Here is a 27,531-nt window from a genome sequence, read left to right on the forward strand (position 1 = left end):
GCGGGGGGGGGCGTTAAAGTAACCAGGTGGAGGTGCACTCTAATAAAGCAGACTTTATACTTCTGCTGTATCTTAATTTTCTGGAGTAGGGATTTAATTGTTGTTGTTTGTGTGCGAGACACTTGTTTGAACTGGCATTTACTTATTTACTGATTGTTGTCCATAAATAATACATATGCCTGAATCTAAATTCTCCATTGTGCTGAATAGGAACAGGGCAAAACAACTCTGAGTCATGGAGAAACAGAGAGACTTGTGTGGATAAAAACCAACGAACATTTGATAGGATTTGCAAGGTTTCAGGTACAATGTAATTCCAGTAACGTTTTTCATAACTATTCCCTTATGAACCATTTGACTATTCCTGTTGTGAAGGTTTGCATTTACATTTAGGTGTGTTTATCTTATTGAAGTGCCTATTAAATATGATGCTGTTTCTCATGTTGGGTGCACTTATCAGCTTTCTGGGGGAGGGTAAGTGTACCAGAAAGCTTATCTGGTTTTCCAGCTTCATCAGACAAACTACTAAAAGCTATTTTGCCCAACAGTACTTGCCTTTTCCATCTCCTTGTACTGTAACAGGTTCCCAAACAAGTTAACATGTGGTTAGAAATGCTGTTTTAAAATCAGAAATATTTTGTTGTGGATTGACTGAAGCTAGACTTCAGTTTAATGACCTCAATAATATATATGTATATGTATATGTATATGTATATGTATATGTATATGTATATGTGTGTGTGTGTATATGACTGTCAGACTTTCCAATTAAGTACTAAGGCTGCTAAGGTGTGGTTATTGCTGTATAATTACATGCTTGTGACATCAAAATGTAGGAGATGGTTTAACACATGACATCACCCATCACAGCTGCTGTTTACCAAATAAGATCCTATCGGTGGTACTTCCTTGTGCAGTTTTGAATGTTACTGTCATGGTCTTTATCCCTGAATGGAGGGAACACAAAAATGAGCATTCCTTAAAGAACTGTATGCCAGTAAATACTCGTTTTCATGTTGCTTTTGGACTCTGGCTCTTAAATTGGAAGCTGGAAATTGAAATCATCTTGAGGTTCTTGATGAAGAATTGACCCTTGTGGCACTCAGAAAGGGTTTCATGCTCTTTGAATTATTTTCAACAAAGGTATTCCTTTATTACAGTGATTGATGAGCAGTGCTTTCCATTGTGATGCTGTAACAGTTGTGAAGGAGGCTTATATTAATGTGTCATTTTAGGGTGCTCTGTATTGGTGCTGCCTGATCCTTATTTGTTGTTAGCAATTGATTCTGCAGTCAGTTTCATCCAACTAGTGCTTAGGGCTGCTTGATGACAGAGGTTTGTGTTCTGTAGGTTCCCATTGCTTTTATTAAAGCTGTTCAAAGCATCTTGTTATGGGGGGTGCTGGCATTTAATTACAACAATGTTCCAGTAGCTATCTACCCAGGTGGATGGAATTGGGTGATAGGAAATGGAGCCACCTACTCTAGGTCATGCTTTCAGTTGCTTGTAGGGCTCAGGGAATGACACCTGGTGTCCACAGGTTCTTGCTGTAACCATTAGGGAAGTATTACATGGTTTGCACACGTGGATGGCAAAAAGAAGTTGGAATCACAGACTGGTTTAGGTTGGAAGGGACCTACGATCATCCAGTTCCAGTCCCTGCCACAGGCAGGGACACCTTCCACTAGACCAGGTTGCTCAATAGGTTGTATTAGATAGCCTACCTTTATTTTGCTCTAGTAGTATGCATGTTTGCTGCTGGATTTTGAAATTGCCCTTTTCTCTTTTACTTGCTCCTTGCCTGTTTGTAGTGTAAGAAGGCGAATTTAAGTGGTTTTAAGTTCCTTGAGAAAAGCTTCATAACTGAGCAAAATTGTTGCAATCACAGCGCAGCTCTGGAGACAATGCAGTGAATCTGATCAGGGCCCACTGAAGAGCCTGTGAGCGTCTAAATTGGTTTTATATTCAGCAGGGTGAAAAAGGAGTTGAGAATGCTCGATTCTAATGCAGTACTTGGCTCTAAATACTCTTTGGACATGAGGTCACTTAATAAAGTGGGTTTATGCTGATATTCTTTAAAATTAAATAACCTGATGTAAGTGTACTTATGCTATGAAAGCTATAAAACGTGAGTGGCACTCTGGGGCATAATATGGTTCCTAATGAATGCAACAGATTTCTTATGGCTTTTATGCAGGCTTTGATTCTGACAATTCTTCAGGAGACTTTTCAGAAGCAAATCATAAAGTTGCAGAAATGCTTGATCTAGATCCACACCAAAGCGATAGGACTGGGAAGCATAATGGAGAGACAGAGATCCAAGAAAATGGAATTAAGAGACACAGGTAAACATGTACTACTACGCAGTGAATGAGAACTGAGTAAGTGCTGGCTCATTGCCTTTTGGGGCATTACTGTTCTCATTGGAACAACTTAATTCTCTGCATCTGAAAAGACTTTCTGTTGTCTGCTTCTTAAGTCAACTGCAGGTGAATGCTTTGCTTCTTTCATAAAGTACTTCAATACCTACAACTGAAAATGACTTGTTGGATAAGGGGCTGATAGTGACAATTGTTTTTTCCACTTACAGGACGTCGTTACCTGCCCCAATGTTTTCTAGGAATGATTTTAGTGTGTGGAGCATACTAAAAAAATGCATTGGACTGGTAAGTGAGCTTGGATGAAGCATGCTGAGGTCAGGGCTCCTCATTTCAACTGTTCATTTTATTGCTGAAACCTTAAGAACAATTTGTGGTACATTTTGCATTTTGTCCTGTAGGAGCATCATCTTAAACTGCAACTCTGAATTTACTACCATTTACTAACAGCACTATTTCCTTACCATCTTTAGCTGTTGGAGCATGTGGATTGGTACATTTGTAATGCTGTCCTATAATAACTGGACTAAAGCCATTACAAATATAGTCCAATGTGCTTTAATCAACGCAATGTTTTTTTCTGCCTTTTTTATTCTTTACGTAGCAAAATGTGATTTCAGGGCTTTATTTTGGTGTGATGGGGAGGTTTGGTTTGGTGTTTTACTTTTTTCTTCCCCTCCATAATTTAAGCAGTTTGTCCCCAAAATAATTTGCTTTAATTTGATGGGAAGGATATAAAAGTTTGGGATCTGTTGGAGTTTCTTATGGAACCCACTAAAGCTTGGAGTATTAAAGGTGTGATGTAATGGGCTCACAAGATTTGTTCTTGGACTCCCAGACACAGACGTTTACATCGCTCTGTGTTGTTAAAGGACCCTGATGCTTGCATTGTTATTGATCATCACTGCTGTTTTCTTTTAATCCTTTAGGAATTCAGTTACATTAGTTCATTGTTATTAGGAATGAAAGGGATGTTCTACACTGGAGGGCTGTGCTGCCATAGCTGCTTTTAGAAGCATTAATCCTTACATTTATCTCTAGCCTAAGTCTGCCAGTACAAGCCTTTGTGAATGCTGCAGACAAGTCTGTAGCCCTTCTGTTAGCTTACCTTATGTCACCTAGGAAATACATGTGTACTGTCAAAACATCCTTTTGTTAGGATGAGTGACCTATCCACTAGAACACTTTGTTTGGACCAAATCAATTGGAGTCAGTTGGATGTGATGTTTTTCTCCTTCCTGCCTGTGACACTATGAGGAAAATGTTGCATGAAGTTCATCTGGTGGCATTCTCCTTTCTGCTAAGTTTTAATCACTTCAGTCATTCTTTAGTGCTCAGTCATGAGTGCAGCCTTTTAATTAAAGAACAAAATTTGCCTGGATATAGTAAAAGAACCTGGAGAACTGGAAATCTCTGTGCGAGGTTCATGTCTGCCTTGTATCCACATGCAAAATGAGAAACGTTCTGATGCAAATAACAGGTTGCTGAAATAAAGCCACGAAAATTTGTTAGAGCAATTCAAATGCTATTCTTTATGTAACTGTTCCTTTCAAAAATTAATTTGTGGTTCCTGCAGCAAAATAGTTAAGATTTTATGCAAATAGGTATGTGAGGATTTCAAAGGAATGCGTGGTACTTGAGTATCAGTAATGAGCTAGCTGGCACATTAGTGCTGCTATCTATGGAAATCCTAACATCTTCTGTTTCATGTGGAACCACAGAATAGAAGGGAGCATTTTCCTTGAGTTTTCTAGGTTTGCTGCATCCATTTTGCTTGTTCTTTCAGATGATAGTGGGGTTCTGCAGCACTTTTTAGCCCCTTCCAGCTGTAGCACTTAGAGGTCTGCTAGAGACTTGCCAAATGGCTTTTGAAGCATGCTGTAAATAAATGAACCCACAACTTATTTTCACAGTTGTTGTTGTCAGTTGTTAACTTCAGTGTTGTGTCTAAGGAATTAACTTATCCTTTTGTTACATAGGAGCTATCTAAAATTACAATGCCCATTGTTTTCAACGAGCCATTGAGTTTCCTTCAACGGATAACAGAATATATGGAACATATATACCTCATAAATAAGGCTTGTAGTCATGCAGACCCCCTGGAAAGAATGCAGGTAAGTAACAGCTACCACCTCTGCTTAGTTGAGAGGAAGATTTTCTCTCCCAGGGTCTTCTAAGACATTTTCTCACTTGAGGAAGTATTTTGTTCTTTGGGGCTATCATATGGATGCCCATTTTGTCTTTCTAGACAAGTTTCTTGTTTCATAGTGGCTGTATCAGATACCTTTGGCACTTTCACACTTGATGCTGAGCACAGAGTTTGAGGCAGAAGTCTAATACAGGAGATGCCATGATGTCCAAGGACCTCAACCCTTTTCAGGACTTCTTTTAACTGGGACGTTGGGGTTTTATGTGTTGTGAAGGTGAAATCTTGGCTTTAAGGCACCCTAAATTGACTTGTTTGGTAGCTCCATGATTTTTAGGTTCCTGAATAAAAAACTGCTGTGACTGAGACAAGGTTTGCCACTCTTTCCTCCAAAACTGGTGGTTGTTGGGAGTAGAATACAGTACCTGGCTGGTCTTACAACAGGGAACTGAATGCAGTAAAGCCAGGTCTGTGTACGTTAGGTTATACTGGTATTGCTCATAGGTCTGCTTAAACTTAATCTGGAATGTGTATATTGTACTCTGTGTAGCACATACTCCTGCTTTTCAGCAAGCAGGAGCTTCCAAGTGTCTTTTGTACTTGCTCGTATGGTTCAAAAAATCCCATCTGTGTTAGAAATAATGCTTGTCTGACACTAGAAAAGCTCTGTTCTCCATGAGCTGAGTGTGCAGGACAGTCAAAGGAGGAAAGCAGATTTAAGAAAACAGGCTGTCCTCTTTGAGGTAGCTGGAGGAGCATGGGGCAGAGTGAAATGTGACAAAAGTACAGCAGATAATTCCTTTTGGAAATGAGATTCTTGTTAACTGCTCATATTTCCCCACTTCTGTATCTCTTACTGTGTGGCTTACAGATGTTTTGGCCTGAAGCAATACACAGCATTTCCTGTTTGGAAGAATAATGAAATATTATAATGTGCAACAAATACATTCAACTTAGAGTTTTAATGTGCTGTTCTCATAACTGTGTGTTCTTAATTTGCTTCTAGGCTGTAGCTGCCTTTGCAGTTTCTGCTGTAGCTTCTCAGTGGGAGAGAACTGGCAAACCATTTAACCCGCTCTTAGGAGAAACCTATGAATTAACCAGGTAATAATAACTTTAAGTAAGGAGCTGGGGCTGTTTGTGTGTTTGTAGCAGACTCTCATGCTGGTTTGGTTGTTTATTCAGTGCAGTACATAAAAATCTATTAAAATACATGTCTGAGTAGATCTAAAACACTTTTTTTTTTCCCCTCAGGCTACCTCAGAATCTTTGAGAAGTTGTTATTCAAGTTGGTAATTTTATTTCTAGGTTTAGGCAGAGTATCTGAAGGGGGCCTACATGGATGCTGGGGAGGGACTCTTCACTAGGGACTGCAGTGATAGGATGAGGGATAACGGGTTAAAACTTAAACAGAGAAAGTTTAGATTGGGTATAAGGAAGAAATTCTTTACTGTGAGGGTGCTGAGGCACTAGAATGGGTTGTCCAGGGAGGTTGTGAATGCTCCATCCCTGGTGGTGTTCAAGGCCAGGTTGGACAGAGCCAGGTTTAGTGTGAGGTGTCCCTGCCCATGGCACAGGGTTTGGAAATAGATGATCTTAAGGTCCTTTCCAACCCAAACTATTCTATGATTCTATGATAAAAACTGGTCCTTGTTCTTCTACCAAAGATATTTCCTGACCAGACACTCCTAATTACTTTAAATAGGGTTTGCTGATTATGTTGGATGGATCACATCAGAGTAACTCTGAAGGGCCTCCAGCTTGCTTAAATGAATGAGTGATGTGTCTGCAGCAGAGAAAAGAATTTTTGGGCAGCAGCAGCAGGTCTGCCTGAAATGTTCCTGTATTTTCATGAGTTACTTCAGTGAAACATCTTCAGATGCATTTGTGGGTAGCAAGTTGTTCAGGTGTTTGAATGTGGGTGGGTTTGGGGTATAAAGAGAAAGCGTTCAGAGTACTGGTTCTTTCACTTCATTAATTGTGAATGTGTCATAGGACTAGGAAAGTCTCACTTCAGCTTCATCTAAAAATCCTTCACGTTTTTAAAGCGCTGAGTAACTCTTTTCTCCTGTAACATTAAAAAACCTACTTACTGTTTAATGCTCTTTTTTTTGTTGTTTCTAGGGAGGATTTAGGGTTTAGGTTTATATCTGAACAAGTCAGCCACCACCCACCTATTAGTGCGTTTTATTCTGAAGGCCTCAATAAGGATTTCATTTTTCATGGATCAATCTATCCCAAACTAAAATTCTGGGGAAAGAGTATAGAAGCAGAGCCCCGGGGAACAATTACTTTGGAGCTTCTGAAGTGAGTATGAGGAGTAAATACCTTTATGTCGATCTCCTTAACATTAACTTGACTATATTGGCTTTTCATAGGTGGTGATCTTGCAGAAGAGGTCGTAAGAGTTTCTTTACAAGTTAATTTAAACTGCTTAATTTCAGGGCTTTGCTTGTTTTACGTTATGTCACGCTTGTGTAGTTGGAGCAATGCCACCCAGTTTTTCCATTGTGAAAAACAGCAATTCTTAAAAATGGAATGCTACTGAAAGCCAGTTCTGTGAAGGCATGTCAGATTTAGAGAGATAGAATTCTGTTACTGGACTATTCAAGCTCATCTTGCTTATATATTGTTGTTGTCTTTGATTGTGTGGAAGGAACTGCATCTTCAGAATAGCTGTTCCATGTGGGAAGGGAAGGTGAGGGACTTCTAAGGATTGCCTTGTCACTTGTTTAAAACTCCCTGTGTTATGATCACCTTCCCATTTAGATCAAGAATGCCTCTCCAGGTTGCTCCCAGGCTTGTCTGTAGCAGTAGATGCCTCTCATAAACTACACGAGTCTGTGTAAGTTGGTTTGTGTCCTGATGGCACAATGATTCTTGACCTTTCCCAGGTAGGGTACAAGGGGACACAAGGTCATAGCTGCAGAAAAATTACTCTGCAGTTGAACACTGAAAGGTGCTTTCCTAAAAGCTTTCTAAAAAGGCTGTTTGAAATGTTGTCTTAGGAAGTTTCTATGCATTTGGTTTCAGTAAGGAATCAACTTGTCCGCTGTATCAAGCGTTGACTTTGCCTGTAGTTTCCTTTGAAGGTATAGTTTAATTCTCAAGCTGCTGGCATTGAATCTTCCAAAGCTTATAAAAGCATGAACTTCTTTTGGATATAAACGGTAATGAAAATAGAAGAAATTTCTTCTGAATGTAAAAGGAACTATGAATGTTAGTGCAGATGTGACAAAAATAAAGTCTGTTGCTTGAGAGAGAAGCCTTTATTAGAAGACTATTAAAAGTCCCATTCAGCCTAATCAAATTACAGGGCATAGATTTAAACTGGAATATAAACCATTAAAGCATTTGCTTTAAATAATTGCTTCAAGTTAGCAGCAGAAGTGGAAATCAAATTTTGAGCCTCTCAGTGTTGTGATTCATCCCATTCTGTTGGGTTGAGGAGTCTGAAAACTGCTCAGGGCTTGTGCAAACAAGTAACTGTTCAGGAAGCAGAATTGCAAGTCAGTGTGAAGTACTGCATTTAGGTTAACCATGACTGTTAGCAAAACACAAAACACACTTGTTCCTCACTTCTCCAGCACAAAGAAGTGTTTGAGTTTATCAGCTGTCCATGAGTGTTTTGTGGATTGTTTTATGCTGTGCAGCTTTGGGTGTCAAGTAGGTCATGAATGAAGCTGTGTGCTAAGGCTGGTGGGATGAATTTGGGGGGTTCTGGAATTTTTCCCCTACTTGATGGGTAGTCGTTGTCCTAAAGTGTGCTTGAAGAAAAGGTGCTGTGGAAAACAGGCTTCAATGATCTGTTTTTCTTCTGTGCTAGAAAATTATAGACTGGGTGGAAACCTGAAATAGGAGTGTTCTCTCCATACTTATTGGAAGTAGAAGTGCAAGGCATTTGTTACAAAGAGGATACTGCTTGTTTCTGTATCTTTTGTATTAAAATAGAGTTTGCAAGCTTTCCTAAGATGGATTCATTGCCAGCCAGGTAACTTTAGCATTTCTTTTGCCAGCATGGAGAGATGAGTGAGAAGAGATGGCTTTGACTCTTCTGAGCCTAGTGCTGACTGGAGCCCTGTTTAACATTTTGACCACTTTGAGAATAATGTCTTGTAAGGGTTTAGAATCTTCTAAGGGTTAATTCATCTTTGTGAAGCTTTTCACAAAATATTAAACCAAACAGAAACAAAGTGGAAAATCCTTCAATTCTAGCGCTTCTCTTTCTTCTCAGTAAATCTTTGGGAAAAGGATGGAATTGAGTAATGAATGGGGTTTTCAAATATCATGTTCATAAAGCTTGAGCATAGTGCTACTGAGTCCTACTGGTGTTAAACAATAACTGACCCACCCCCCCTCAAACTAGTAGGGGTATTTGTATGCCGTTTACTGACTCCTGTCACACCCTTCAGGTTCAAAAGCCTTTTAGCACTCAGTGTTTGTAGAATGATTCAAGTGCCTTCTTCTGACCAGCCCTTGAGGAGGAGTGTCTGCCTTTGTCAGAACTGGTAGTGACTAACCTCTCTGCTGGAAGACTCAACTATTCCTGTTCAGTGCCTCTTTATCACAAAAAGGCACTCTAGATAATGACAGAGGTTTACAAGAAAGAGGTTTTGGAAGAAGCTTTGCAGTGCTGCAGCAGTAGTTGAAGAGAAGACACTATTAGGAGTTAGTCTGTAAGTCTGGTTCTCCTGTGGGTATTGTTTTATCACATACAGCTTTAAAAGTGTAAATGAAAAAGATGAATTATTAAAGATGTTTATGTTGGGCTGGAATCTGTAATCAAAAGCACAGCAACTTACTATTTCAGCTGTGAGAGGGAAGAAAAATAAAGAGATATCACTGTATTCACTTGCACCAATGTTTAGATACACACATTGTTGGCTCATAAAGTCAAGTCTGTTTCTCTTCTGTTATGAATTCAATTGCTGGCTGGTCACAGGAGTGCTAAATATTCTGCCCTGCCATGAACAGACTTGAGACCATGTTTACATTCCAGCTCAAGCACAAGAAAATGATTTATTTCTGTTTTCTTTACAGACATAATGAAGCTTACACATGGACGAACCCAACCTGTTGTGTACATAATGTAATTATTGGTAAACTGTGGTTAGAACAGTATGGAACAGTAGAGATTGTAAATCACAGGTAATGCAGATCATGAAGCTGAGGGCTGGCTTGTAAGAGAGCAACCATGCAACAGTCCCTGCATGGCAGATAGTTCTGCCTTTCCTCCCCCAACTTCTGACATGCAGTCTGTTCCTTGGGCTGGACTTAGTATCACAATAATACTAATGAAAAGGCATAAGGCTTGATGGCTTATAGGATGTAAAGATGTGTATTTGTCAATTCCCCATTCAAATTCAGCCCTGTTGACAGAGAACAGGGGTTAAATGTAAACTCCAGAACCATTAAATGAAATAATTGTCAGAGGCTTGCAGTGAACCTCCACCATGTTGGCTGTGGTTGGGTTTTGAAACTCTTTTTAGTTTTGATAATAGAGAATGTCTTAAATGAAGGGTACAGCACAGAAAAATGGCTGCAGAGTAGGGTAATGTGAACCTGGAAGCATATCAATTGCTCGGCCAACTGCCTCTATAAATGCTTTTTACCTTCTATAGATGACCTCCTGTAATGATGAGGGAGAGAATTCTGTGAAAACTGGTATTTCTACACATGTTTTTCTGTCAACAAATGGAGCTTTAATCCAGCAGGGCTGCTGTGCTGATACTTCTCATAGTATCAGATCTACAGTCCTGGCTCCTCTATTTGCACAAAACCCCCATGATGGTGTGTTTGTGCTTGACATAGAAACTTGCCTTGATACCTCAGTGGGCGAGATTATTTACACATGTGTACCTCTCAATGCAAAGAAGACTCTGAACTATAATGCTGGTTTATGCTTGTAGACTGTTAGAAGTCTTGAGATGCAATTTAGAGGTAACTTTTGAATGCACTTCACTGGATTTTCCTGGGTAGGTGATTTGTAAAAGCCATTTCTCATTGTGGTTAGCTGTAAATAGGCGCTAATCTGAAGTGCAGTGTGCTAATAGTGTGAGTTATGTAGTGTACAAGGCTGCATTCCATTTTATTCCTAGTACTATAACTACCCCCAGCTAACTACAGCTATATGAAAATGGCTAAATAAGGTAAAAAAGTGAACTTGTCAGTGTGTTTAGCTGCTTTAAGCATGTTCTTGTTTCCTCTGCAGCACTGGAGATAAATGTGTCCTTAATTTTAAACCATGTGGACTGTTTGGGAAAGAGCTTCACAGAGTAGAGGGACACATTCAGGACAAAAAGTAAGTGATAAAAGCTGTTTGGCTTCTCTCTTTCTGAGCACTGAGGCGTTTCTTTCCCTGGCACAGTGACCACAGCTGATGTGACTGCAGAGTTACTGGCACATGGCAATGCGGATTGTAACCCCCTTCTGTTCCCTGTGTCAGTATCGAACCCCCTTGATTTTAGGATGCTTATTTTAAGAATTATTAGAAAAAAATCTCCAACCCAGTGTTTGAAAATAAAGCTATCCAGGGAGAACGCAGAGTGCTCACAACTGAGCTCACTGTTGTACAGTCACAAGTCCAGTAGTCAGTTTAAAATAATGACAGTGTGCTTATTAGAAACTTCTAATCAAACCCAAACCTGTTTTTTGACCCCGAGTCTCTCTATTGTAAACTACTGGCTTTATTGCACCCACACTTATTTGAGAGTGTCAACAGCATGTGACTAAGTCATGAGGATGTGTTCTGCACAACTGAATGCCAGAAAGACTGGAAGAAGCTGAAACCTTTTCTTTGCGTTGTCAAGTATCTGGCTTCTAAGACACCTGCAAATAAAAGTAAAATACAACAAAGTAGGAAGCTGTGTATTGAATATAGAACAGAATCTGTATGACTTGGCTTAGAAGGGTTTGTAAAGAAAGAAAACTAAAGATCCCTTGCTTTCTCTGCAGCAGGAAGAAGCTGTGTGTGATCTATGGCAAGTGGACAGAATGCTTGTGGTGCACTGACCCCACTACGTATGAGACATACAAAAAGAATGAGAAGAGAGGTGGTGAGCAGAAGAAACCGAAGCCGGTAAGGTCCAGGGTTCTTTGGGGAGAAAAGATCCTGAAATAGGAGAACTGAGAGGAAAAGATCTTCTGTACAGAAATGGGTTGTGGTGAATGGAGGGTTAAACCAGTCTGTCTTTAGGTAGGGGTTGGATGTGAGCAGTGCTAGTCCTGCGAGAAGGCTTTGCACTTTGAACTTGTGTAGACTTCAGTGTGAGCTGCTGGTGTTGAAGAGAGCTCATAGGATGGTGGTGTTTGATCGAAGTTTGTCAAAGAGAAGTCATCAATTATCAGCCCCAAGCTGATGTTGTCCAGTCCTTGTATGAGGAAAGCGGCTCTACTGCCAGCTCCAGATGTAAGAACACTAGGATTTGGGCATTAGAAATAATGACAAGTCCATTATGGGTTTTGGTGATTCAGCCCTTTAGAATGTATGACGTAGGCAGCCAAGACAACAGGGGGGTCTGGAAGCACACAGGGTTTTTTCATCACATGTGAGTAGTGTCAGGTGAGTTACCACCAAAGCCTCAGTGTTACATGGTGCAGCAGAAGACTTTTGGGTTTCCTGATGTCAGCAGGGCCTTGCAGGCCCTGGTTGTTCATTGAAAATGATAAATTAAACAAAATCTAATCCCTCTTAATGTTAAGAGGCTTAAACTTGTATTAAAAAGCCTTCACATGAGAAGAATCCAGAGGCCTTGCTTTTGGCTCTGGATTCCATCATGGTACAGGCTTGTATTTTGACTTTTTTCTTTATATAATAAGGTTCTGTTCATCTTACAAAAATCAACTCTTTCTTTCCTTCCTTCCTGTTGAATCTGTATTTAGATGGGGAACTCTTTTAACAGTAAACCAGATGTTGACATGGAAAGTAGCCTAAAAGAGTCTTTTTAAATAATGAATACTCAAACCAAATGACTGAAAATTAGTCTCTTAACCATATGGAGCTGTTTTCTAGTGTATAAACCAGGCCCTGCTTAATGTAATAATAGGGTGCTCTTGAATAAAATAAATGGGTTCTGTCAGAGGGGGCAGAAAGAAAGTAGAAAGCGGGGTGGGTGGGAGTGAGGGGAGGGAGGAAAACTGCAACACTGTCACTCTAGAATGTTATTGCCTTAAACTTCCCTTCTGGTGGTTGTGGTTTTAAATGGTTTCCTATGGTGAAATCCTCCGAAATGCCACAGTGTGGCTGTGTCCTACAACAGGCAGAGTCTCTCAGATCATGAGAGCAGCCTCTTGCAGAATACCGAGTTTGATTTTAGATATGCCTTATAGCAGTGCATCTGGTAACAAAGGAACATTGAAGGAAGGATACTGTGTTTATAAACTTAAGTGCACAGTCTTTGTAGTGAGAAAAATGGCAGTGATGATAGTTACTAGAACCTACATCATAGGAAATCAGTCTGAAACAAGGGCAGACCTGGCTTTAATTGCGCATCCACGTCTTTTGCAAATGATGAAGCAGTAGCCACAAGTGGGCACATCCTATTTGTCAGTTTAGGCCATTATGGGGACTGGTTTAAACTGCAGTCTTGGCTTACTTCAACCTGAAGGAGTAATAACCATGTTGGGTGAAATTAAGCTATGGCATGGAATAGAATGGAAGTCACAGAAAAGGCTTCTGAAAGATATTAGTTTACTATTGTAAACAGACATTCAAGTTGGTGGGAGACTATTCAGAGACATTACAATAAGAATGAGAGGATCAGTATACACAGTGAGGAAAAGCAAACAGGAGGGGTGAGGCAGAAGTACAGGAGTGTTTAGTATCTCAGATTGGAACAGCTTCTTCACAGTCACTGCAGAGCTCTAGATGAAACTGTCCAATTTCCTTTTGCTTCCCTGGCAAATGTTATCTCTGTTCCAGAGTGAAGATGTTATTAAATCTGAAAATGATGAGGCTGATGATATGCCAGAGGTTCAAGACACGGTGCAGTTCATACCAGGCAGTAAATTACTTTGGAGAATAAATTGTAGGCCACCAAACTCCTCGCAGGTAACCGTTTCAATCACTCTGTGCGTCGCTATCGCTCGTGATTTATCCAAGGGAACATGAGAGATGTTGAAGGGAGACCTTGTTGAAGTGTCCGACCTTTGGATGCACATTGACAGGCTCTGGCAGTCCTTGCTACAGCTGACAAATTACACTACAGTAAGCTCTGTGCTTTGATCCTGTTCTCAGAGCATCACTGCTGTGTCAGAGTTGGTAGCAGGAACACATGCTGTGGCTGCAGCCGCTTCAGCGTGGGCCTGGTGGCGCGGGTGAACGTGTGAGAGATCGTCGCACTTGGGGTGGGTAAAATAGGGAAACACATTCCCTCTGCTGACCCTGCTGTTAAGAGACAGGCTTCCAAAATGCAGTCCCTGGGCAGCTGGGTATTAACTTCAATAGTTTCCACAAGAGACTGTGGTCCTTTAGGTGCGGGTGGGCTTTTGGTTTGGTTATTTTTGGGTTGGTTGTTCTTCTTTCTAAAAATCATGCTGTTATGTGTCAGATAGGAGGAGAATCTGTGTTAATCCTCTGAATCAAAGTGCTTAAAAAATCAAAGCTGTGATTTCCATCCCTTCTTTTGCCTTTCCTTGTCCCTCCCCTCCAAACGCAGTTTCGTAGGAGCCTAACCTTGATTCCAGGGCAGCCAGTGCAGGAAGGTTTGACTCAGCAGTTTCTCCTGGAAGCTCCATTGTGTCTATTCAGTAGAGGGAACCCGGGGCCGCTTTGCGAAGCACCTTGTGCGTTATCTTTGATTTGCTTTGCAGATGTACAATTTCACCAGTTTTGCTGTGAGCCTCAATGAGCTGGAGAAGGGCATGGAAGCGATCTTGGCTCCCACTGACTGCCGGCTCCGTCCAGACATCAGAAACATGGAAAACGGGAACATGGGTACGTGTTTGCTGGAGGAGATGCTTTCACAGCAGTAAGTCTTGAGAGGAGTGGCCGGTGGGAAGCTCCTCATACAAGTCTTCAGCTTCTCATTCCCAGAGCAGCCGTAACTCATTTTCACCCTGGGGTAATGAACATGCATTTGAACAATGTCTGTCTTCTCCCAGAAGATGTGTCCCGAGTGGATCCCAAGACTGCTGTCCTCTGTTGGGGTGTATGTGCATGTTTGCTAGCTTGGGGGGAACTGGCAGGCACGCTCTCTTGCTCTGGAGCTTGTCTGGAAAGACATGTGGTGAACAGATGTGCTCTGGTGTTTGTCACCGAAACCACATGGCCAAATAGTGAAAGTCACACTCTGTTATGCTTAATGCGAGTTCTTCCCTGCAGTGTTTCTGAGAGATAAACCACCCCAGTTTCATTTCTGACACTGTGTTTGTCGTAGCAACTGCTCTGAAATGACAGTTGAGGGGTTTTGTTGTGTGAGATTGTCATTGTTCAGTGAGATTTTGTACAGCAAATGCTTTCTCTTGCTTCCATGAACTGTTCATTTCCCTGCAGTCTCTTCTGTGTTCTCTGCTCTTCTGTTTCTATTTGCAAGGTAACCAATCTTTTCTTGCCGTGTTTGTTAGATGTGGCTAGCAAAGAAAAGGAGAGACTAGAGGAGAAACAGCGAGCTGCTCGCAAGGAGCGTGCGAAGGATGAGGTGGAGTGGCACACACGGTAAGGGGAGGGAAGCTGGGCATTTGTTTAATGCTTGGAATGGTTTGGTGCGCTCCTTGAAGGATGTTGATTCAAGACAGTGTGTTTGATTTCCTGCATGGCAGCACTAATGTCACCTAAAGCAAATTTGCTGGGTCAACAGCTAAATGTAGCTGGAAGCCAAAATTGCTCATAACTTCTCCAGGCCAAAGTTGTCCAATGCTAAGTGCTGAAAGCTAATGAAGTACTGTGGTAATGTCAGGTTTCTTTGGGTTTTTCTGCAGCCTGCAGATGCCGTGTTTTCATTAGAATGAATAAAACATGAAGTCTCATCTGTTCTTTAACCAAGTCCTGTGCAGCTTTTGGCAGCTGAGTAAGACATTGTGGCCCTCTGAGGCATTTTGTTTCACTCTTACGACTTCTTGCCTTGGATGCCTCAGAAACTGCTTTTTCTCTTGCATATTCGAGTGGCTTCCCTGTCACAGAATGCATCAGTGATGTGTGATTTGGAGCCTGCTCCTGCTGGCTCCTTTACACAGACGCCAGTGCTCTGCAGTCAAGTGCATGCTCATGGCCAGTTCCTGCAGGTGCTTCCTTCAAAGGCAAGAACTTTGGGATGCTCCTGTGATTTCCTGAAATTCCGAAGAGACGTCCTCTTCCCAAAGCCTGGAGGAGCAGCTACAGCCTAATTCCAGTTAATGCCTTTGAAAAGCTCTTCCAGAAAACACAGAATTGTTTTCAGTCAACGTGGCTGAAAAGGGAGCATCTGTTCTTGCAGAGTACAGCTCCTCAGAACCAGGCTCCTTCCTGTTTGGACAGGATTACAAAAAGGGTTGTGGAAGGGAGTTGGCATTCCTTTAAAGTAAAATGAATCCATCTAATCTAGAGTATCGGTGTTCTTTTTGTTTGCAGTGCGACAGGATGAAAGCCCTTTCTTTCCTCCTTGACTTCAGGTTAAAAATAATCATAGAAAAGGTGCTTTACAAGTGGTGATAACTGTGTAGGAGGTTTAATGCCTTATTTTTCACGCTCAGGCTATTTCCTGAGAGATTTCATTTTCTAATAAGAAATAGCAGTGTGTTTTTCCCAGTGTTTTAGGAAAGAAGCAAAGTTGGTTTTTTCCCCTCTTAATAACTGCTCACTCTATTTGCTTTTTCCTTGTTTCTTTCCTTTTCCTTTCTTTTGTTTTCCAGATGGTTTCATCAAGGCACTAACCCCTACACTGGGACTTCAGACTGGCTGTACTCAGGTGGCTATTTTGATAGGAATTTCTCAGACTGCCCAGACATATACTGAAATTACAGAACCAATCGCTCATCTCATCTGGACATCCAGCTCCTAGATTTCGTTCCAAGCCAGTCACTGGTTTTGTTGATAGCAAAAACCAGCTTTTCTAAGTCAATTTTAACACAGTCTATGGGTCAACAATCAAGGATTTCATTAGCACTAATGTTGGATTGCCAAATATTGAGATACTGTTGCATTCTGTCCATAAAGCTGCACCTGAAATCATCATATTTTCACTAATTTTCAAAGGCACCTTTTGGTTCTTCATTTCCCCCCCTAGTTTCTTTGTCAGGAAGATTCGCTGTACCCAGTAGAGCACATAACATCCTTGAGAACTACGTAACTTAAATAAAATAGAGATAATATCCTTGTTACTTAGTACAATAGTGAAGAATCGGAAGGTTTTTGGAACTCGGAGCAGGGATGAAAAGCATGGTACCAGCAGGATCAAATCTAGTGCTGTGGATGCTCCCTGTGAAGAGATGCATGTGAGCTCCCATATGGTATGTAGCACTACGGGGGGACCAGCGCCTGGCCCCTCGGTATGATTCAATAATGGATTGACTCGGGGAAACGAAACCCAACCTGAGCTTCCCAACGTGTAGTTGTCTGTTACAGAGTCTTCACAACTTTGGGACACTGTGAGCATTAAACTGTATACCTGTGATAAACCTACATAAAGCATACGTTAAAGAGCAGGGAAGGGTGCATTAAAAACTGTGCTTTTTCTGAAGTCAAATGCTGTTCTAAAACTACCAGAAGCTTTGGAAGCAATTGCAGGAATGTCGAGGTGGTTACAGTGTAAAATATATTGCTTGCTACCACTTGGAGGCTTAAATCTTCTGCACTACCTTTGGCAGCTTTGGCGCTATGTATGCTTCTAGGCTAAACTCTTTGGAAGCACTTTGGTGTCTGTTAGCCACAGAGGTTCATATTCCGGGGACGTTTTGGTTTGCATGTTGTTCATTATTAGGTCATGTCTGGTTTGTATGTTGTGAAAAAGCAGAAATCAAGCTTTGGCAGAGTTCTACCTATTATAAGTTTTCTGTGAGCACGTGATGTCAATAAGTCAGGTTTCCTTTGTTCCATGTCAAACCATCAAAGCCATATAACCCTAGAAAGGATGACTGGATTGACGCATTCATTGTCGTTCAAGTGAGAACACTTGGGGAAGGGCGAGGGGGGAGAGAGGCTGGAAAAAGGAAGTCCAGTCGTTAAAGCTAATCCTGATGTTGCTGCTGCTTTTATCCAAGTTTTTAATTGAGTACCCAGGCAAAAGGGAGAGCGGCTGCACAGCTGTAGGATCTCAGCAATTCAGCAATTGCTGGTGTTAAGCACCAGCAGCTGGAGGAGCTCATGGTGTGATTGATGTCCAGGACACATGTGGCTTCAGCCAGAGAGGAGATGCTGAAAGGGCTTCTCTTCCAGCCTCAGCATTAAGAAGCAGAGGAGAGTTGAGTGGCTGGTGGAGAGACGTGTTTGTGTCCAGCCAGGCCCATCATGGTTAGAGTAACGTTAAACGGGGGGAAACCTAGGTCTTGTCCTCCCTGCAGAAATGAGGGAAGCTGTAACGATTGAGGGCAGCCTGGAACCTGCTCCTGTTGCCAGGAATCAGACTGTGTGTGCCTGCAGGTCTCGGGGCTCGCCTCGGTGCACGGGGCGCAGCGGGGTGCCTCGGTTTCTCGTGAGCACAGGAACCCTTGGCTCTTACACGGACGTTGCTGAGCCCCATGGGACAGCACAAAAATGCGGTTTTATCTAAAACAATGAACTTTGGTGACCGGGCCGGGCACGGGGACCCCTTCCCAACCCGCTGCGGGCGGCACCGGGAGCCCGTGGTGAGGTGGGGACTGAGGATTCCAGTTCAGTGCCTCATGGGAGGTTAAAGCTTGCCTGAACTAAACAGCGTGTTTAGTGGTGGTGTTCACATAGGAACAGAAACTGAATGGAGGAAGTGTCATTGCTGAAGCAATGCTCTGTTTGTAAGAAGTGTACAGGTTGGCATCTCATGATTTAAGCTCAAAGACCTGAAGCCTTGGCATTAGGTGAAAGCACAAAACAATGGTTTAATCCAAACCAGGCAGGATCCTCGTGGGATTTAAAAGAAACGGGGAAGGTTCCTATACTACGAGCACTCCATTGCTTGTGTCCTTACCCTCTTCTCCCCTTCCTCTGAGGTTTTCAGTTCAGTTTCAGGCTCGTTCCAACCCCATTCTTCTAATTCATTGTTCATTGCCAACACTTCAGGTTCTTTTCCCTCCGGGCCCCAAGGTCTGGGCTTGGCTTCCCCTGGGACTCCTGATGCTCTCAACATGCTTTTTTTTCGATGCAGGTCTCGCCTCAGTAGTTTCCGTGTCAGGACATGAAGAACTTTGCACCTTTTGAAAGAATGTCACTTTTATAACTTGATTAAACACTGTCTATACGATACCGGTGTTAGATTGCGTTGATACAGCCCTGGAGAGCAGCCCGCTGGAAAGGAACGATAATAAACACTTAACACCCTTTGGGCCTCGCCATGGTGACAGAGATTGGTGTGAGACTGAGTCTGCGAGGGCAGGAGGGACCTGGGGCTGGTTCAGTCCCGTGTGTGGCTGCGCTGATGAGACAGCGGTGATTTAAATGCAGTCAGAGCTGAGCACCTCCTGCTGCCATGGAGCCCTCGTCCTCCCTGGGCTGCCTGCGGGCTCTGAGGGTGGTGGTGAAGGGGGGATCGGGGCTGGTGCAGCTTCAGCTCTGGGGCTCTGCTCGTGATGGCGGCGGCGGTGGAAGGCGGAGCGGCTGCGGGCCCGGTGCTGGCAGGGCCGGGTGGCTGCGGCCTGTGGGGAAGGGAATCCCGGAGGGGCCGTGCTCGGCTGTGAGGGAACAGGGAGCAGCTTCTTCACCCTCCGGCATGCGCGGAACCCCCGGTATCCGGGTTACCGAGCCCAGGGAGCTGCGCCCCTGGAGTACCTGGAAACTGCAGCCCCGTTAGCGGCGCTCACCCCTGCTTAACGGCAGCAGTCCCGCGTCCGCCTGGGCTTTGCCCAAGTCCAGACTCTTCCCCGCGGAGGCGGAGGCTGCTCTGCGGGCACAGGCCCCGCGCCCCTCACCGCGGCTGCTGGCTCCGCACACCCGCGCCCGCTTGGGGCCCGCTCCGTCCCTGCGCGGTGCCCCCCGGCTCCGCCCCGGCCGTGACCCGGGGGCGGGGCGCGGAGCCGCCATCTTCCGCCGCCGCCGCCGTGACACAGCAGGGACGCCTGGCGCCACCGCCGTGACTGGCAGCAGCGCCGGCCAATCGCGTGCGGCCGTGGGGCCCTCGTGCCGCCAGGCCCCGCCCCGCAGCGGGAGGGGTTCCGGTGAGAGGGGCCGGAAGAGCGGAGCGGCGCGGGGCCTGCGGGAGGCGGCGGCAGCGGCAGGTACCGGTACCGGTACCGGGGGCGGGCACCGGGCAGGACCGGGCCGGGCGGAGCGGCCTCCATCCGGGCTGCTCCGCATCCCCCGGCCTGGCGCTGCTCGCCGGGGCTTGGTTGCGGGCGCTGGGGGAGCGGGGTCTCCCGCCGGGGGAGGGGGAAGCCGGAGCCGGAGCCGTGTGGAGCCAGCGCGGCGGCCTCGGGGCCCGGCTGGAACTCGGGGCGGGCGGGGAGCGCCGGGGCCGGGCCGTGCTGTGGGCCCACCCCGCGGGCCCGCTCCCGGCCGTGTGAGGGGCTCTGCCGGCTCCCGGCTGTGACCGGCCGGTGCCGCGGTGCGCTCGGATGGGCCGGCGCAGCGGGTCCCGAGCCGAGCCGAGCCCAAGTGCAGCGTCATGCGGCCCGAGCGGCGCCTCCACCTGCGGCCGCTGCCGCGCTCTGCCCTCGGGAGGCCGGGCCCAGGCCCCCGGCCGGGCCGCGCTGGCGCTGGGCAGCCCCGGGTTTTCCTCCCCGAAGCTAAAGCGGGAGCCTGGAGATTGGCGTTAGGGCAGCGCCTGTGGCTCTTAAATCCCCCCCGGGGCCGTGAGCTGAAGAAGGAAGCGCCGAGGGGGGTGGTGGCTGCCGGCTCCGCTTCGTTGCGGAGCCCTGCCCGGCTTCTGCTCCATCTCCTTTGGACGTGAAGCTCTGGAGGCCCTGAGGCTGATTCCTCTTGTGGAGCGCTCTCGACGCAGGTGGACGTTTAATGCCGAGAAGAGGGGTCCTGGGCAGGGTTCTCACCGCCCCTGCGCTCATTCTCCTTCCAGGATGTCTTCGGGCGCGCTGTTTCCAAGCCTGGTGCCAGGCTCCCGCGGCTCCTCCAGCAAATACCTGGTGGAATTCCGGGCAGGGAAGATGTCCCTGAAAGGCAGCACCGTGACCCCAGACAAGAGGAAAGGCCTCGTTTACATCCAGCAAACTGATGATTCCCTCATTCACTTCTGCTGGAAGGACAGGACTTCGGGCAACGTGGAGGATGTGAGTGCTGGGCTGTGTGTGTCAGTGCTGTTGTGTGCTTCTGCCACTGCTAAAGGGCTTCTCTGAGATAAATCAGGACAAGAGCACCACTGGCAGATCTGTGCTTCCAAACCCTCTGCTCTGAGGAGCAGATGGGAGGAGGTTTGGGGAGGGTCAAGGTCATAGAATCATAGAATAGTCAGGGTTGGAAAGGACCTTAAGATCATCCAGTTCCAACCCCCTGCCGTGGGCAGGGACACCTCACACTAAACCATCTCACCCAAGGCTCTGTCCAACCTGGCCTTGAACACCGCCAGGGATGGAGCATTCACAACCTCCCTGGGCAACCCATTCCAGTGCCTCACCACCCTCACAGGAAAGAACTTCCTCCTTATATCCAACCTAAACTTCCCCTGTTTCAGTTTGAACCTGTTACCCCTTGTCCTGTCACTACAGTCCCTAATGAAGAGTCCCTCCCCAGCATCCCTATAGCCCCCCTTCAGATACTGGAAGGCTGCTATGAGGTCTCCACGCAGCCTTCTCTTCTCCAGCCTGAACACCCCCAACTTCCTCAGCCTGTCTTCATACAGGAGGTGCTCCAGCCCCTGAGCATCCTCGTGGCCTCCTCTGGACTTGTTCCAACAGTTCCATGTCCTTTTTTCTGCTGAGGACACCAGAACTGCACACAGTGCTCCAAGTGAGGTCTCAAGAGAGCAGAATAGAGGGGCAGGATCCTTGGACCTGCTGGTCACGCTCCTTTTGATGCAGCCCAGGATAGGGTTGGTTTCTAGGCTGTAAGCGCACACTGCCTCTGTCTTTGGGGAGCTGGAGGGAATGTGCATGTGTTTTCTCAAGGTGCTGCCCTCTTTTCCAGGATTTGATCATTTTTCCCGATGACTGTGAATTCAAGAGGGTGCCGCAGTGCACTACGGGCCGTGTGTATGTATTGAAGTTCAAGGCAGGATCCAAGCGACTCTTCTTCTGGATGCAGGTTTGTGGGATGTCCATAACAAAGGTCTCGGAACAAAACGCTCCCAGTTTGACTCGTACCAAGGAGCAATTCTCTTACAGGAGCCGAAGACGGACAAGGACGAGGAGCACTGTCGTAAAGTGAACGAGTATCTCAACAACCCACCAATGCCTGGGGCTTTGGGTGGCAACGCGAGCGGAGGCCACGAGCTGTCTGCGTTGGGAGGTACAGTCCATCCTCTGCTCCTGCACATCCGAGGCTTTTATTTGAACGTAGGAGGAGCACTGACAGCTCCTTAGGAAGCAGTTGCTGGTGCTGTGGAGGGTGAGCTGGGGACAGGGTTAATAGCAGCAGAGTAAACATGCTTTTAGCAGAATAAAGTGGGCTGTTAAACAGGTTCAGGCTGGAAGTTAAGGCTGCCAGAAGAAACCTCTGTGTTTCCAGTGGATTCTCTGGAGTCTTACCTCTTTATGAAGCCAGGTTGCATTTATCTTTTATGAGCATCATGAATCAGTAAACACTTGAAACTGTTTTTTCCATGCAGAATGTGATGCCAATTAATCTCCTGCTGTTTGAGCCGGAGTGCTGTGAAAAACCAAACCAATGTGAATATGTTGTGTTTCAGAATGTTTTTGTTTTTAGGTGAGGGTGGCTTGCAAAGCCTTCTTGGAAACATGAGCCATAACCAGCTCATGCAGCTGATCGGACCAACGGGCTTAGGAGGACTTGGTAAAATGCTTTAATATCTTTATGCCAAAATGGTATTTTCTCCTGCCAGGTTAAATCTTACCTGCCACTGTTTTCAAGCAGTGCTATTGGTTTGAATAGCGCTTCTTTCCCTGCCTCAGAGATGAGCTGAGGGGCACAAAATGGGGCAGGAAATGGAGGGTGCCCCATTCTACGCAGCGCTCATCTTAGGGCTTGATCTGCAAGAACCTCGGTTCTGCTCCTTGCTCCTCTGAATCCGCTGCCTTTTTTTTCCTCTCCTTTTTTCTACCCCTTCTCTTCCTCCTAAATATTCACTGGAGCAGGACTGGAAACTCGGGATTCGTTCCCAATGAATGTCCCAGTTACAGAGCCCTGGAGTTGCTTGTGTTGCCTGTGATCCAGTGAATATTTGTGTGCAAAGCAGGAAGAGCTCCTGAGGAATTCTGCACCCTCTGGTCAGAGGAGCAGGGCTCGGGTCAGGGCTTTCTCTCCTGGGTGAATCACTGCTGTGTTCCTGAGGGGATGAGGTGTGTTGTAGTTCCTGCTGTGTTTTGGTCCTAATGCCACCCGTGCTCCAAGCCCAGCAGAGCACTTTCTGAGAGGTCAGACCCTCGAGTGGAGGCAGGCAAAGGAACACTTGCAGGTGGCAGTGACTGAGGTTCTGTGCTTAAGCTCCAGAGTCTTTTTAGCTTCGGATTCTAGCTTCGGATGCAACTCTCGTGTTAGCGTTGAAAGGTTCTGTTTTTTTAGGATGTGTTTGGAAAAGATCTTCCTTCTTGAAGCTTCACAACTCCTGAGACTCTTCTTCTTCTTCTCATCACTTTTTCTCAGCAGCTCTTCTTTCTTTGCCTTTATATCTAGCTGTAAGACATGAAGCTCACTGCTGTAACACAAAGGAAACCATCTGCTTGCCTCTGCAGACTGTGGTCGTGGTGAATGTGTGGATCTCTTCCCCCAGTAGTGGCCTGTTCTTTTGCATCTGGTTTGCATCTCTCAGGTCTCTGCCTCCAAGAAAGGAGCTGTAAGCTTTCCCAGCAAGGGCAATCAGAGCAGCGTGGGGTACAGCCGGGTTAGCTTCAGCCTCCTGCTGCTGTGAGGGCTTTGATGAGTGAAGGGTTTGGGAATGGTTCCATAGGAACAGGTCCTGTGCAAAGGGAGGAGGTGGTGGCCAGTGCTCGCTCTGACCCCAGTGGTCTGCAGCTTCACTTGATCACGTTTGCCATTGGGGCGCTGTTGTTCTGCCCTCTGCTTGCAGGTAGATCCCAGAAGGTGGGTGATGGATGCAGGCGCTGTGTAGGGACGCGTGTCTAATTCTAGGTGTGGTACAAGGAACCACTGGATGGGACGTGTGTGGTAAACGGAGCGTTTGGCTGATGTGGCTCAAGGGAATTGTAGGGAATGATCGAGTCAGCACTGCAGGGCACCTCTGCCGGGCCTTTCCCCAGCTCTCTTTAGCTGATGTTCTTGAGCCTGTGATAAGTCCTTGGTTGGGATGTGGGTGAAGGAGGCTGATTGCTGGTTTCTTTTGCATATGGCGGTTGGCTCTAAGGCTGTGTTGGTTTCCTGATCACTGCTCTACCAGGAGGGCTGTCTCTGTGTGGGGTTGTTCTTACTTTGCTCTGCCTGTGAAGCGTTCTCTGCTGATTCTGCTGCCACATCTCTGTTAGGTTTGAAGCTGCAAAACCATCTGTATGGGGAGAGAGCGGTGGCAACTCTGGTCTTGTGCTGAGGGCCTTGGCCTTCAAGTTTAGAGCAAAGCTGGATTTTTGGGAACCAGGAGATACGAGGGCTGTGGCACAGGGATCATGTCCAGCACAAACTGAAGTGATGTTATCCTTGCGTACATCTAGGAATCGGGTCCTTTCTAAAACGTGCAGCTCTCTAAGGCAGTTTCTAACAGGGACATGAAAACAGGAGCTGTTAATGTAGAGAACGGGGCGGGGGGGTTGGTCTGGGGTCTTTCACCCCCTCCTCCTCTATTTTAGCGAATACCTTTCAGGTACAAGAGTGACCTCTCCAGAGCAGAGAGGTGCAGAGCCCTGAGGAAACACGTTTCTAACCCCCTTCTCCTCTTGTGTTTATGGAAGGTGGGCTGGGGGCGCTGACGGGGCCCGGGCTGGCCAGTCTGCTTGGAAGCGGGGGACCCCCGACCAGCAGCTCGTCGTCGAGGTACGGCCCCGTCTGCTCTGGGGTGGTTGGGCTTTTGTAACGTGAAGGTGCTGCTTCTGCGGGAGGAATCGCGGGCTACTGCATGGGAAAGCCAGTGGGAATCAGGACTGCTTCATTGCCTCCCAGAAGGGGCAGGAGCCCTTTGTAGTGAACGGGCTTGAAAAGCGGCTTTAATTCCCCGGGTGTTGCAGGGCATTAATGGTATTAACTGTGTCCGCAGCTCTCGCAGCCAGTCAGCGGCTGTGACTCCATCTTCCACGACTTCCTCTACACGGGTGACGCCTGCCCCGGCCGTTCCTGCGGCTGCGTCCGTGACCAGCCCGAGCCCGGTGCCCAGTTCGGGTAATGGAACCAGCTCAGCCACCAGCCCAACACAGCCCATTCAATTGAGTGACCTCCAGAACATTTTAGCTACTATGAATGTGCCATCTGGAGCAGGAGGGCAGCAAGGTAACAGTGTTCTGACCAGGCAGCTCTTGGATCCTGGAGCCCTGTGGAGCTGTTTTACTGTCCTGTCCTGTTCCAAATTGCTTGAAAGGTCTATGGTTTTGATTCTTCATTTGAGTGCTGTTCTTGGCTGCTTCAGGAGTCGTATTCTCACTCCAAAAGTGACAGAGGGAGAAAGGATGCTAGCAGTGTGCTAAGCATGTCCAGTAATCCTGACTAGATCATTTAGCTTACATGACAGGGCGGTTGTGCACAGCCTAATAGCCAACCCTCTTTTCTTCCCAGTTGACCTGGCAACTGTTCTGACTCCGGAGATAATGGCTCCCATTCTGGCCAACGCCGAAGTTCAGGAACGGTTGATGCCTTACCTCCCCTCTGGGGAATCTCTGCCACAGACTGCAGAAGAGATTCAGAACACCCTGACGTCCCCTCAGTTCCAGCAGGTGGGTGCCTGGCTTCATGGGAAGCACAGGTCTCCTTCCTCCCCCCCAGGCCTCTTGCCCTGCTCTGTCAGGTTCCTGGCACTGTTCAGAGGAGGAAGTTACTCAGTAGAAGTGGAAAGGAGAAGGGATGTGCTCTAATGGAGCACTAGTCCTGCCTGCCATCGCCCAAGGGCAGATCAGAATGTGTTTTACTATTGGATTTGGGCTTTACTTTTCTCTTTATTATAAACACTCTGGCAGATGACAGTAGCACATTCATTCATGGCACGGCAGCAGTCTCTTCTAAGGTCATTTCAAGCGACTAAAGGGAGATGATGCTCACACTTACAGCCCTTGTTCCTCTTGAAACACTAGCACTGAACTCGGGGCAGTCTGTGTGCCATTAAACCTGATGTATTTCAGGCCAGCTGGAACCAGTTGCGCTGACGGATTGAAATCTATCAATGCAAGATTTCAGTGGCTAAAGATGACTGGGTTTAGTTTCAGCTACAGCAACTCTTGTGTGAGGAGACTGGGAAAGGGGGAATGTTTTTACTTGCTGGTGCTGGAGAAACATGATATGAACTGAGGGTTTTGATGCTGATGATTCCAATTCACAGGCATTGAGCATGTTCAGTGCTGCCTTGGCTTCAGGACAGCTGGGCCCACTCATGAGTCAGTTTGGCTTACCTGCAGAGGCAGTAGATGCAGCTAATAAAGGAGGTGAGTATCCTGTTGGGAGCAGGAGGAAGTGGTTTGTTGGGGTGGGTTTGTGCACTGCACACAGCCAGGGAATGGGAATGTCAGGTTTGGCTTCCGTGTAGCTGGTTCGGGGCTGTTTGTTTCTTTACAACGGGAAGGTTCATAGCTCAGGGGTTCCCCAGCAGACAGAGTGTGTCAGAGCTGTACTTGAGAAGGCAGGGTTCTGCAGAGAGCTCTGCTGAGCAGCCTTAGGCTTGTTTCCTGAATGGAGATGCAAAAACCTCTGGAGGTGTCAGTGCCCTTGTCCAGGAATGGTGTTTTGGTGGGAATTGTTACTGACTCCTGTGGAACAGGTGAACAGAGTGTTGGCTGTAAGACTGCTGGAATAAGTAAGTGGGTTGGCTTTACCTAATGAGCTTTTAGTATCCGTTCCATTCCTGGAATAATTCTAGTCTTAGGCTGCCTGTGCACAGTGAAGTGCATAAAATGCACTTTAAATCTATGTCAGAGATATCCAAATGAACATTTTATATTGAATCAGTGTTAGAGTTAATAGATTCCTAGTAGAGCAACCATTTACTTTGCAAGTAATACAGCTTAACCTCATGTGAACAATGAACTCCATCTCAAAAAGCACAAAGTTCACTAACAAAACTACTGTGTTTAACTTCCAGATGTAGAAGCCTTTGCCAAAGCAATGCAGAACAGCGTCAAGTCAGACCAGAAGGAAGGAGACTCCAAGGACAAGAAAGACGAAGAGGAAGATATGAGTTTAGATTAAGTTATTTGCTCTTCCTTACAGATATTCCTAGATACTAACTTAAGCAACTGCAGTAGGATTACTAACTTCGTATTATGCTTATATAAATCTACAAATAAAGGAATTTTCTTTATCTGCCATACTGTTCTTTCTCCCTCTGTTTAGCATGCACACGGAGGCAGTACTTGCTCTTTATCTGCAGTAGAGTTATTCACGGTTCAGCTTTGATGCTTTGGACATGGGGATAGACTGATCCTTCTGATTTCTTTGTGATCAAAGGGTTGAGCCCTGTGATTTATAGCAGTAATGAGCATCTCAAAGACACAGTGCTGACTGCCAGCCAGTTTTGGTCATGCCAGGTTGTGATTTGCAGTGCTGAACCTGAGGAGGTTCATTGCCTTCCTGAACATCAGTGCAGTAAGCCTACTTAGGAGGGAGCTGCCTGTGGCAAATACACTTCTAATGTCCCTATTGTGCTGATTATTCCTCTTCCAGTTCTCCATCAGCCTCATACTTGCTCTTCACCA

General features: G+C 45.9%; 2 protein-coding genes across 4 annotated transcripts in view; both read left to right on the forward strand.

Annotated features, from left to right (window-relative positions):
* The window catches only part of OSBPL2 (oxysterol binding protein like 2), a 35,076-nt gene extending 17,385 nt beyond the window's left edge, over window positions 1–17,691 (forward strand). For both annotated transcript variants that reach the window (XM_062642247.1, XM_062642248.1), the window contains 12 exons: window positions 2,198–2,345; window positions 2,591–2,666; window positions 4,358–4,492; window positions 5,531–5,628; window positions 6,649–6,831; window positions 9,565–9,672; window positions 10,736–10,825; window positions 11,479–11,602; window positions 13,445–13,573; window positions 14,335–14,458; window positions 15,088–15,178; window positions 16,351–17,691. In XM_062642247.1, the coding sequence (XP_062498231.1) occupies window positions 2,198–2,345; window positions 2,591–2,666; window positions 4,358–4,492; window positions 5,531–5,628; window positions 6,649–6,831; window positions 9,565–9,672; window positions 10,736–10,825; window positions 11,479–11,602; window positions 13,445–13,573; window positions 14,335–14,458; window positions 15,088–15,178; window positions 16,351–16,453 (1,409 nt within the window). In that variant the 3' untranslated portion in view covers window positions 16,454–17,691. The remainder of the gene's footprint in view (window positions 1–2,197; window positions 2,346–2,590; window positions 2,667–4,357; window positions 4,493–5,530; window positions 5,629–6,648; window positions 6,832–9,564; window positions 9,673–10,735; window positions 10,826–11,478; window positions 11,603–13,444; window positions 13,574–14,334; window positions 14,459–15,087; window positions 15,179–16,350) is intronic.
* Window positions 17,692–19,831: 2,140 nt separating this feature from the next.
* On the forward strand, window positions 19,832–27,144 carry ADRM1 (ADRM1 26S proteasome ubiquitin receptor). Of its 2 annotated transcripts, XM_062642194.1 has the most exons (10): window positions 19,832–19,842; window positions 20,637–20,847; window positions 21,701–21,817; window positions 21,898–22,021; window positions 22,439–22,525; window positions 24,592–24,673; window positions 24,894–25,123; window positions 25,406–25,563; window positions 26,163–26,265; window positions 26,919–27,144. In XM_062642194.1, exons 2-10 carry the CDS (start codon window positions 20,638–20,640, stop codon window positions 27,023–27,025), a joined length of 1,218 nt encoding a protein of 405 aa, XP_062498178.1. In that variant the 5' UTR covers window positions 19,832–19,842; window position 20,637; the 3' UTR covers window positions 27,026–27,144. The 2 variants fall into 2 exon arrangements, with proteins under 2 accessions (XP_062498178.1, XP_062498179.1); XM_062642195.1 differs by lacking the exon at window positions 22,439–22,525.
* Window positions 27,145–27,531: the final 387 nt, after the last annotated feature.

The sequence above is a fragment of the Pezoporus occidentalis genome, unplaced genomic scaffold (assembly GCF_034315485.1).
Source record: "Pezoporus occidentalis ecotype Australia unplaced genomic scaffold, CSIRO_AGI_Poc_V1 ctg70, whole genome shotgun sequence".
NCBI classification, from domain to species: domain Eukaryota; kingdom Metazoa; phylum Chordata; class Aves; order Psittaciformes; family Psittacidae; genus Pezoporus; species Pezoporus occidentalis.

What these genes read in the sequence shown, in the direction of transcription:
- ADRM1 (XM_062642194.1), top strand. Translation starts at nt 20,638, where the DNA reads ATGTCTTCGGGCGCGCTGTTTCCAAGCCTGGTGCCAGGCTCCCGCGGC. An exon ending in CTTCGGGCAACGTGGAGGAT is followed by an intron (nt 20,848 to 21,700) that starts GTGAGTGCTGGG and finishes CCTCTTTTCCAG; the next exon opens with GATTTGATCATTTTTCCCGA. An exon ending in TGGAGCAGGAGGGCAGCAAG is followed by an intron (nt 25,124 to 25,405) that starts GTAACAGTGTTC and finishes TTTTCTTCCCAG; the next exon opens with TTGACCTGGCAACTGTTCTG.